General features: G+C 38.1%; 1 protein-coding gene across 1 annotated transcript in view; it reads right to left on the bottom strand.

The window, feature by feature from the left end:
- dcc (DCC netrin 1 receptor) overlaps nt 1-12025 on the bottom strand; it is a 155463-nt gene that overhangs the window by 23565 nt on the left and 119873 nt on the right. The window contains 7 exon segments of the mRNA XM_051893077.1: nt 368-433; nt 3517-3549; nt 6562-6756; nt 7155-7262; nt 8229-8367; nt 8528-8766; nt 10832-10927. Coding sequence (XP_051749037.1) covers nt 368-433; nt 3517-3549; nt 6562-6756; nt 7155-7262; nt 8229-8367; nt 8528-8766; nt 10832-10927 — 876 coding nt within the window.

Genomic DNA, 12025 nt, shown 5'->3' with positions numbered 1-12025 from the left:
CCATGATCTGATCTGATGTGATCCAGTTCTCAAATGTCTAATGAGTAGAAACACTGTTCCTCATTCACTGCTACAGACTTTCACTCTTGAGTTCTGATTTTCAGGAACACAGTCAATGTTGATTTCATGTTGCAATAAAAGAGTGAAAGTTAGAGAATATGATGTGTGCCTTGCATTAGTTCTTTCAGTAGCATTTCTATGACAACATTTTACAAACAAACACAATACTGGCTGTCATCGTGTTCAGCGCTACATCTATTGTTTTAGAATTTCATAGTGTGTCTGTCTGTCAGATGCTTTGATTGTAAGTGTGTTTGTGCATCTGTACAGTAATGTTCTGCTCATTCGATGAGGCACGTGTTCTTACCGTTCAGGCTGCTCATGTCGATCGGGTTATTATCGGAGGGCCAGTAACCGCTGTCTCCATGACGACCTGAGACCACAGAGAGAAGTGCTGAGATCAGGGTGAGACACACACACATCTACTTATAACAGATTGGGTTTATTAAAACAATCAATCACTTTCACAGGGTCAAACACCTAAAGCACTACTGATCTTCTTAATATCTTCAGTCATTTTTCTTCTCCAGTAAATGCATCTTGATTTAAGAATGTTTAGATATCTTTTGCTGGAAAATGAGACAGAAATACTGAGGAAGAACATCATTTTTTTGCGGTGAAGATAATCCCTGAACTCTTCAACTATAATAAGGTCCCAAACTACAGTGAGAATGAAGTCAGAAAGGTTTGAGGAGTGAATCTCACACACACTTGAACATGATCCGGGTCTCGGTGTAATAACTGTGGACGAGGCTCTGGAGGAGAATCTGAGTGTTCGGAGTTTCTTCACAGCGTTGATGAGCTGAAGGTGTGTGTGTGTGTGTTTGGTAAGTAGAGCAGGACTCGTGGGTCGGACCGCTGAAGGAACCTGTCAAACATCAATCTCTCCAACCCAGAGGACGTTTGCCTTGATTTATGAGTGCAGGAACACACACACTCGCTCATTTGCTGTAATTGACCGTGTGCTGAAGAGAAACACTAAAGTAAACTGCTACGCAGCAGTTTACTTTAGTGTTTCTCTTCAGCACACGGTCAATGTGCTGGTAAAAAGGTAAAAAGAGAAACATCTTCTTCTGTTTCCACTGTCTCAGACAAAATCTGATGTGATGAAGCTCACAGACAATTACCGTGATTGATTGAGAAGGTTAGGCTAAAATACTGTTTATTCACATAATTATTTTTCTATATGAATATACTGATTTATACTAAATTGTAGTAATATTTCAAATTTTTACTGTATTAATAATTAAAAAAATGCACCCTTGATAAGCAAAAGAGATTTCTTTCAAAAAAATCGTAATTATTCCAAACTTTTAACCGGTAGTGTATATAGAGGTTTCTGACACGATTTTCCCGCTTGTGAATGTTTCTCTTTGGATGTCAATTAAAAGCATGTGAGGAGTCTCCTGCTGTGACTCGTCTTAATTAATGCTGAGAATCAAAGACCAAACTCTCATTAAAGATGCGATGACAGCGTCACACATCCCTCCGTCAGCCTCTCTTCATCGCTGTTATCGCAGGCGCTATTTCTTATGACAACACAGCACTCAAAGGACTCTTAACAAACCCCATTTCCAATTCAGGCTTTTCAGAAGAGAGAATTACCAGGCGGCGGATTCACCGAGGACGGCCGAGGGACGCGTCTGTCTGAAGGCCATTTGTAAAGGGAATTTGTTTAAAGAGAACGAGAGCTGGAGATTAGAGCTGGGAGTTTTGTGAGAAAGCAATTATTTGTGCTCTTTGTGACTTGTGACACACACACACACACACACACACACACACACACACACACACACACGTCTATTTTAGTGAGCTCATTTCATAGACTTCCATTGCTTTCCTTTCAGGTTAATGATATTTTCTCTGTTGTAACCCTCACAGAAACCTATGCACATCATTAGATTGAAATAGAAACATGATTTGGCCGATTTATGAGTATTTTCTCTCAGTGAACACACATCAAATGTCCTCACAGGCTGGTTATCATGATATTTCAATAGTGCACTGCAAAAAAATGATGTTCCTCCTCAGTGTTTCTGTCTTGTTTTCCAGCACAAATATCTAAACATTCTTAAATCAAGATACATTTACTGGAGAAGAGAAATGACTGAAGATATTAAGTCTTGATTAATGAAAAATGCATCAAAATAAAGTGAGTTTGTGTTTAAAACAAGAACAAATATAGCTGCAAGCAGCGATGACGGGCCCGAGCCCCGGCGATACCACCACCCGGCTTAAGGAAACCTGTGCATGACTGAGTTCGGTGGCGAATGCATAAATCTCCTACAAGGAGTATTTAAAAACTCAGAACCTGATTATTCAAAAAATCCACATTCAGACCAATATCGGACTTCCTGTTGGTCGGAGCTAATGACTGTAAATTAGAAAGTTGTCCAGCTTAATGAGAACAATATATGTACCAAGTTTGGTGATTGTAGGTAAAACTAACCCCCCCACTTTTGTCAAAAGGTGGCGCTATAGAGTCCCTCGTCCACCCTCGTCCATCCTCCTCCCCACCCATTTCTAAGGTTTCACCCATGTCTAATGGCCAACAACATTGACTTGTGTGTCGAGTTTCATGCAATTTGAAGCATGCTAAGAGCCTCAAAAACACCCAAGAATATTATTAAAGTTTGATGTGCTGCCATGGCAACAGTATTTAAGATATCAAGAATCCTTTCACATGTCTACATCTGCCATGTCTTGACATTATTCTGATGAAGTTTGAAGTGAATTAGGTAAAAATAATAGTGCGATCTCAAAGCACTTCCTGTTGCCAGATGGTGGCGCTATAACTTTGACTCACAATAGTCACATCCATGTGATTGGCCTCCTACAATGAACACACAGCTGAAGTTTCATCAAACTCAATCCATGTTTGCAGAAGTTATAACACACTTCCTGTTTCCCTTTTATCGTCATAAACATGTTGCCTCGCCACGGCTAAACCATTTGCGATATCCAATATCCGTCCGCAATTTAGCATCCTTAATGCCTTGACTTCATGTTGAAAAAGTTTGGTTTGGATTTAGTCTTTGGAGCAGTAGTTAAAAATTGAGAGCTTGGTTAAAAAAATCCACATTCAAACAAAAATATCGGACTTCCGGTTGGTCGGAGCTAATGACTGTAAATTAGAAAGTTGTCCGACTTAATGAGAACAATATATGTACCGAGTTTGGTGACTGTAGGTAAAACTAACCCCCAACTTTAAACAAAAGGTGGCACTATAGAGGCCCTCCTCCAAGGCTTTGCCCATGTCTTCTGGCTGGCAACTGTGTGTGTCGAGTTTCATGCAATTTAAAGCATGCTAAGAGCCTCAGAATGCGTCGCCATGACAACAGTATACAAGATATCAAGAATCCTTTCACAGGTGTGCATCTGCGGTGTCTTGACATTATTCTGATGGAGACTGATTCAAATCAAAGTTTGTTTCAATGCCACAGCCAAATGCCTTACCTTGATCATTAGCCATCTTATCCGGATGCTCAACTAGAAGAAAACAGAGAACGAGACGAGACTGTCAGTGTGTGACAACATTACCAGTGAAGATCAACCAGTGAAGTTAGGGTAAACAGGTTAAAGCACTAGTGATACTTGAAACTCAACAGTCTACTGTAGGACACAGAGCAGCAGAACAACAGCAGCACTTCATGTTTATCAGATTTCATCACAGAAATAATATAAAAATGGAGTTTCTCTAGTTCAGCAGGCTTTCGAGTCTGTTGGTTCAGGGTTAAAGGTCGCACCAGCAGCTGTTCAGTGTGACGGTGAATGTGGGCGACCAGCGGACCAGCGAGACCCGCTTCACTTTAACCCAGCGATGATGAAGATTTATGACGCGTCCACTGACCCTCACACAAACGAACAGATCATAATTAATGTCAAACAGCCACATGCTGTGATGAGGCTCTCGCTAATGAACCGACGCCAAGACATTTATAATAAAACACCATAAACATAAGAAACGACACGACCGTCGACAGTCTGCGCTGATTCCACCGCTGCAGCTGCTGCTATCAGTGAGCGGCTCGTTAACGGACTGATATTTGGACATTATCAGACATTTATATTCGGCTGAATGACAGATATCTACTAAAATCTACTAAAAACAGCCTTGATAAGAGATAAAAATATGACAGTTTTTATAGTGAATAAATATTTCAAGTAAGTAACAATAATATTTTATTATTTATATACTATTATAGTTTTTATTACTATTTTGAATGAGCTTTTATTTTTCCATTTTAACTTTAAAGGGGACCTATTATGCAAAATTCACTTTTTCATGGTGTTTGGACATAAATGTGTGTTGGCAGTGTGTGAACACAACCACCCTACAATGATAAAAATCCAACCACTCCTTTTTTTTTAATCCCCATAAATCATAAGCAGTGTCTCAGAACAAGCCGTTTCCAGATCCCTGTCAGTGTGACGTCACATTAGCCACAGGCCCCGCCCACGAATGTTGACAGACATTGCCGTTTTAACATAGAACCGCCCTGAGCGAGTTCACAGCGAGTTCACACTGTCTGCCATTGCTGCACTGACGAGAACGTCTCTCAAGTGTTTTAGGTGTTCTGTAGCTGGATGGATTAATCCACAGAGCTCTCTCCATTTATTCCTGAAATCTGAGCCGCTGAAGACGAGGTGGATTCATTTTGTTTTAGAAGAAAATGCTCCCTCAACTCTACAGAAATTCGTTTATGTCTGCGTGAATCATTTCACACCGGACTGCTTTGTGAACGAATGTCAATACAAAGGGAAAATACAAAACAGAGGCTGTGTTAAAAAGTCATTACTCAAGGATAGATCAGTTCGTGATCCAGCTTACAGTCTCCAGAGTGATACTGGATACAGCAGTAATGAAGGTGAGAGCACTTTATTACAGTTCATCGGAGCTGATTTACGGATATAAAGTTTACCAGTTTATTAAGCACCACCCGAAAAGGCATAAGGTCTTTATATATTTGTTTACTGTTAGTTGTAACGAGTGTTTCTGTGTACTTCACTGTGTATGTTGATGATAATGAGAGAGAGTTTATGGATAATATTTTAATGCACACTTGCACTGTGTTTTATTAAGCTCTTACCGTGATTTTCTAGAGTGAAAACGGACGCTTCATCTTTTGTGTGAAGTACAATAAACATCATAAAACTCATCGGTAAAGTTTTGGCCATCATTCGGACGGGGTGCGGTACAACAGGCTTGTACTAATATAGTGGAAGAAGACAATATAAGTTATAACCGTAATTGAACTAAACTATACCTGTTCTATCTCCATGCAGCATATATTCGCAGTTTCCGACATTATAGTACGTCCTGACTGACGCCTGACACCGGAGAATCAGCTCTTGAAGCTCCGCCCTCTTAGGTTGAGCGCAGCAGCTCATTTGCATTTAAAGGGCACACACTGAAACGGCGCGTTTTTGCTCAACCCCAAAAAGTGGCAAATTTAACATGTTATAATAAATGATCTGTGGGGTATTTTGAGCTAAAACTTCACATACACACTCTGAGGACATCAGAGACTTATATTACATCTTGTAAAATGGGGCATAATAGGTCCCCTTTAATATGTGTTTTTGTCAACTTTTATTAGTTTTTGTACTATTTAGGTTTAATAAATTTAGTGCTTCAACTTACACTTATTCCACTTTCTAATTTTCTTTTAGTTGAAGTTTTTCATAGTATTTCATTTATTTATGTTAGTTTTAGTTAATAATAGAATCAGAATAAGTGTCTAATTAATTTTAAAAATCTCAAGTGTACTAATTTTAGTCAATTTGTTTTAGTTGAAGTTTTTCACCTTGTATTTAATTTCAATTTTATTTCAGCTTTATTTCAATTAACAAAAATGTTTTTATTACTTTTTATTCTTTTTAAATGTTACTATTTAGGTTTAATACATTTAGTGCTTCAATTTAAACTTATTTTAGTTTCTAATTTTCTTTTAGTTGAATTTTTTATCTAGTATTTCATTTTTAATTTATTTAAGCAAAAAAGTTTTAGTTTTAGTTAACAATAATAATCTCAATATTGTGTAAGATAAGTGTCTAATTAATTCTAAATTCTAAAACTGTGTACATACACAAGTGTAATGATGTATATTTGTACTAATTTTAGTAAATTTTAGTACTTCAACTTATTTCAGTTTCTATTTTTTTTAGTGGAAGTTTTTCCATCTAATATTTTATTTTAGTGTGATTTCAATTAACACATTTTTAAAATAATTTTAGTGATGTAAAATAAAAATTGTGTACATCTCAACTGCTGTCATTAAATTGTATTTATGTCTATATGAGAGGCAATCCCAGAATGCACTGTAATGCAAAACTATTAATGAATTCAATATATATAACTGAGTATATTTTGAGTATTTTTATGTATCAGATAGTTTCCTTCAGCATGTTCACATCAGACAGAGACGGATCCGAGGATCCGTGTGTCATTATTTCATTTCTCAGAAGGAAGCTCCCTATGTAGACGGCACAGCGTCTCACCTTTAGAGGTCCTGTACTGCACAGGGTCCGACAGCGGCCCCACTCCTTTGGCGTTCTTGGCCTGGATGCGGAAGTAGTAGACGGTGTCCAGGTTGAGGTCCATGACCTGGTGCGTGAGCCGGTCTCCAGCGATGGACTCCATCACCCAGTCGTCGATGGGCATGTTCTTGTCCAGAGTGTAGTACAGAATATAACCTGACACAGACAACCAGGGTCAAAACACCACTGCTGGTCAAGAGCTTCGCTCAGAGCTGCTAGGTTAAAGGTTAAATCGCCGGCGAATGGGAATGTCCGTGGCAGGCGGCTAATGAGGGCGTCATACAAAGACACACGAGGGGTTTTTAAATGTCACGAGAGAAACTCTTAATGTGAGTCTGTGTTCAAAAACACTGCAGAAACCTGGAATGATAACGATCCTAATGAAGATCAGCTCGTGTGAGAGTTACAGAGGATTAAACATCAGCAGTTCAGGAGAAATGATGTTTTCCCTGTGAATTAAGTTGATTGGCAGATAGACAATGAAACGACATGTATTGTTCAAATAAACTTGAATCGATTGATCTCATCATGTGTTTGATCATCAGGATTCTCACCTGTGATTCGTCCGTTGGCCTCCAGCGGCGGCTGCCAGCTAATGAGAATGGCTCGTGGACGTCCCTCTCGGCCAATCACAGTCAGGTCCTTCGGGGCGGAGCTTGGCGCTGACCAATGGAAAGAGAGAGTTTGTGCTGCGAATGTGGAACTTTCCCTCTTGATGATGAGTAGTTATTTAAGTCCAGCACTGATTAAACAGCATAATTAACTGTAGTTCTACATGATGTGAGTCCCATGATCCTGAAGTGATAAATGTGTGTATTTCTGGAGTTTGTACAGGAGTGAGTGTTGGAGCACAATCTCACATCACAGTATGAGTCATTTCTTTAATGTGTGAGTAATTATACACCCAAACTGAGTCATCCTATTCCCTAATTATTTTGTCAGCAGAAGCCCTTTGAGCTCAAATATTTTCTTAAAGTCCCTCTGACATTTTAAGTTAATATTTCAATAATTTATCAACACATTCGCATGTTCACGGTTCTCTGATATCTGTTAATGGTCACATGACATGCAGGTGAAAACATTTAAACGATCTTTTTCAGTTTAATTTTGATTGTTTTCATTTTAAAATGATTCATTAATTTTTTGTGATTTCTTTTATTTTCATTGTTTTTAGTGTTTTATTTTGATTATTATTTTAAAATGATTTATTAATTTTAATTGGAAATTTTTCTGATTTAATTTTGATTGTTTTTATTTTAAAATGATTTATTCATTTTATGTTGAAATTTTTATGATTGAATTTTTTAGTGTTTTATTTTGATATTTTTTATTTTTTAATTATTTATTAATTTTAAGTTGACATTTTTATGATTTAATTATAAGTTTTATTTTTATTGTTTTTATATTTTAAAATTATTCATTAATTTTAATTTGACCTTTTTACGATTTAATTTTCAATAAGCTTTTTTTTTTGCTTTTTTTTTTTTAATCATTAGCTTATTATAGTTTGGAAAATCCTGGTCTACAGTATCAATTTATACCATGATAGTTATTTATGGTTAAAATACTTATTTTCACTTGGATCTCCGTTTGTACACTTATAAGCAGACGGAGAAGTGTGTTTGTACCTGCTTCATAGGTGGTGGCGTGTGCCGTCATACTCCATGTGCTGGACTTGCGGCCTTTGGTCACCATGACCGAGAACTCATACATGGTGTTGGGCTTCAGAGCCGTGACCGTGTGACTGAGTGCCGTCGTATCCGCCGACTGACCACAACACACACGCACACACACGATTCAGTCACATCAAGAACAAGACGATTCTTTGCAATATCTCACACAAAAAACATCTGATCTAATTCTAAGGTTATACACCATGGTACAGGCTAATTCCTAAATCAGTTTACCATGGTCTTCTGGTGTTCACCTTGTATTTGCCGCTGGTGGAGTGGCTGGTCTTCCACTTGACGGAGTAGTAACGCACCTCAGACGACTTCTGGTTCTTGGGGATGGAGTTGTCGGCCCAGCTGACCCGCACCGAGTCGGAGGTGAGCGGCACGGCCTGAACACCTACGGGAGGAATCATGGGCGTGGAGGTGTCTGGGACAGGGGTGGGGAATTTATCAAACAGATGGAACAGATCGTCATCGGATGGGTCTGAGGGGTCTGAGGTGTGAGTGAGTTCAGGGTTATGCATTTCATGCCCGAGAGAGCAAATCATAAGTGACCAGAGATGAGAGCGGACAGGAGGAATAAAGGAGGGAAATGGAGTGACAGAGAGAGAGAAAAGAAGAACATTGAGCTCTAGATAGTGACACAAACAGATAAAGGTGAAGAAAAACACCGTAAAAAATGGTAACCTGCAATGAAAGAATCATTTCTTCCTGATCATTTCAACCAGTTTTGTTGGTATAAATGGATGTATTTAGGTTGATTTAGCAATATTAAATAACATGTCGAACCAGTTCATTTAGATGTTACACTATAAAAAACTTTCAAGTTTATTTCAATTCTTTGTAATTAATTGAAAAATTTCTACACACATTTTTTTTTCTTCAGTGTACCATTTTTAGGTTACCATTTTTTAGTGCACAAGGTGAATCTCAGGAAACGATATTTCAACACAAAATCAACAGAAAAATATCCAATTAGCTTCTGCAAGAAGAAAAATTACGTTCTTCCTCAGTGTTTCTGTCTTGTTTTCAGCACAAATATCTAAACACTCTTAAATCAAGACACATTTACTGGAGAAGAGAAATGACTGAAGATATTAAGACTTGATTAATGAAAAATGACAAGAAAAACCATGTTTCTGAAAAACAGATCCTTCTGATGCCATGTAGATGGAGAACAGAAGCGGTCCCAGCACTGAGCCCTGAGGCACTCCAGTAGATAGTTTATCTTTCTGACTCCATCTGCAGATATTTGTTCTTGTTTTAAGCACAAACTCACTTCATTTTGACACATTCTTTCATTAAACAAGTCTTAATATCTTCAGTCATTTTTCTTCTCTTGATTTAAGAATATTTAGTGTTGGAAAATGAGACAACAATATTGAGAAAGAACATCTTTTTTGCAGTGTGAAAGACAATTTTGTGTTAAATATGCACAAAAATATGCTTAATTTTCTTCATGCTAGTTTCTTGTGATTCTGCGGTGAAATATGAGTGTTCTCTGCGAGATTCACCAAGTAAAGACGATAAATCTACAGTCTCACCTGAGAGACACAGAGGAAAGACAGTCAAGAAACAACTAACACACAGTCTATCATCATCAGACAAACACATCTCTATATCTGAGTGATTTATTCTGTCACTCATCAATCATCATCAGGTGAGATATGAATCTGTCAGAGATATGAACACAAACGACAGACGCGTGTCAGCAAACTGATGGAGTTTCAAACTCTACTGATTCAACTAACTAGACATCAGTAGGCCGCCTTATAAGAAACTCATTTGTCCATAATGCAAAATGACTGTGGACGAAATCAAGAGAAATGTCGATGATTTCATTGGGGTTTATATTGTTTTCAGAGCAGAGCTGAAACACACAACACTTCTCTACGAATGAAACTCAAGAGACGCTGATGAAACAGGCTGTGTTTGTGAATGTCAACAAGCTTTAAAGAGTCAAAACAGGCCAAGATTATGTTTGATGATATAAACACAGCAACATCTCGTGTCTGGTGACTATGTGACTCTGTAGAAAGTTTGAAATGATTCACAGAAACGCTGTGCATTTGATTCATTCCCAGAGAACAGGGAACATTCTCTCAAGGTTCTCTCAAAGTTATGAACAAACATTCTTCCAGTAACGTTAATACAACGTTCGTTCAGTGTTATCTGGTCTTTAATAATGTCATTAAAACATTTCAGAATGTTCCGAGAAGATTCAAAAGTAGTGTTTCCATAATGTTGGCAATGTGAATGTTTCCTTAACGTTCCCTAAACATTTTTAAAACATTAAAAGAATATCTTCATGGGAATGTTCTTAGAACATTTATCTGTCAGCTGAGCTCTGGTTGAAGAAAAACTCATTTCACATCAAATACTTAATACATAAATATGAAGATACACGTCAAAGTCTGACGAATATCCCCTGAGATGTTTCTCCAGCCGTGACTGAAGGTTTGTGATCATATATACAGGACTGATGCAGCAGTAACATCACTATAATCACACTGTCTGAAATTAAATATAAAATAGGCATGATTTCCTCCATGACCCACCTGACATGGATCTGGTCACGGCGCTCTCGTAGAGAGGAACTCCTTCACCGGCGTTATTGAAGGCCTTCAGAGAGATCACGTAATGAGAGCTGGGCTCTGCAATCACACAAACACACGATTTTAATCTGGTGCCAAGAGATTCTGCAAAAGTACAAGCAGTTAAAATAAGGCATAACATTACATGAAGAAATATTGATGATAATAGCATCAACAACATCTGTATATGAGATCTGCTCGACCGTCTCCAGCAGTGCTGGACTGATTTCATTCAGAGGGTGTAATTGATCAAGGCTTTGAAAGATTCATCTGTTTGTATCTGTATGAAATCCCTGAACAAAGAAACAGAAGATGCTCTTTTCCTCTTTCCATTTGTTTCTCCTTTCCTTCTGGGCAGCCGCTCTCGTCGGCAGAATGGGTTCAATATCGCTGCCATGGTAACCTGTGGATTTCATGTGAAATATTGATAAGGACGTGGCCTTATTTTTGTCCAGAATGGAGGTAAGAGGAGGCCAGATCAGCCGGGCAGAAAGGCTCTAACGGTTAGAGAACAAAGGCGACCGCAGGTGAGAATTTCACCACGATTTCGAGATCCAGCAGCTCTCGGCACACGGCTGACGAAACCAACACCGCTTTAATGAACGTGACGAGGGAGTCCTAAACTCCTCTTGACATCAGTTTTTCTGGGTAATCACAGAAAAATACAATAAATAAAACATTAACACAGGGGAGCATGTTTGATCTTGAACAAACTCTCATTACGTATTCATGATCACTGATCTAACCGCACCTTCTTATGAATATTAAAATCTGCGATTTGTCATTGTGTTTTTTGTCATGCGACCGCAGATGAAATTCAATTTACACCTCACTTGTTTTCATATTAGTTGCCTTTAAATAAAACATTATATTCTTCATAATGAATAAACGAAAGCCAATTTAAAAGAGTCATTTCATTAAATGAATTTAATTCACACCACTTTTAATAACAATCATTCCTTTCACACTGCAAAAAATGATGTTCTTCCTCTGTATTTTTGTCTTGTTTTCCAGTACAATTAAGAAATCTAGCTGCGGGCAACATTTATCGGGGTTCAGGTACTTTAAAGGGTTAGTTCACCCAAAAATGAAAATAATGTCATTAATTCCTCACCCTCATGTCGTTCCACACCCGTAAGACCTTCGTTCATCTTCAGA

This window comes from Ctenopharyngodon idella, chromosome 5, assembly GCF_019924925.1.
Source record: "Ctenopharyngodon idella isolate HZGC_01 chromosome 5, HZGC01, whole genome shotgun sequence".
In the NCBI taxonomy this organism is placed as follows: Eukaryota; Metazoa; Chordata; class Actinopteri; order Cypriniformes; family Xenocyprididae; genus Ctenopharyngodon; species Ctenopharyngodon idella.
This window is presented reverse-complemented; position numbering and strand designations above follow the sequence as displayed.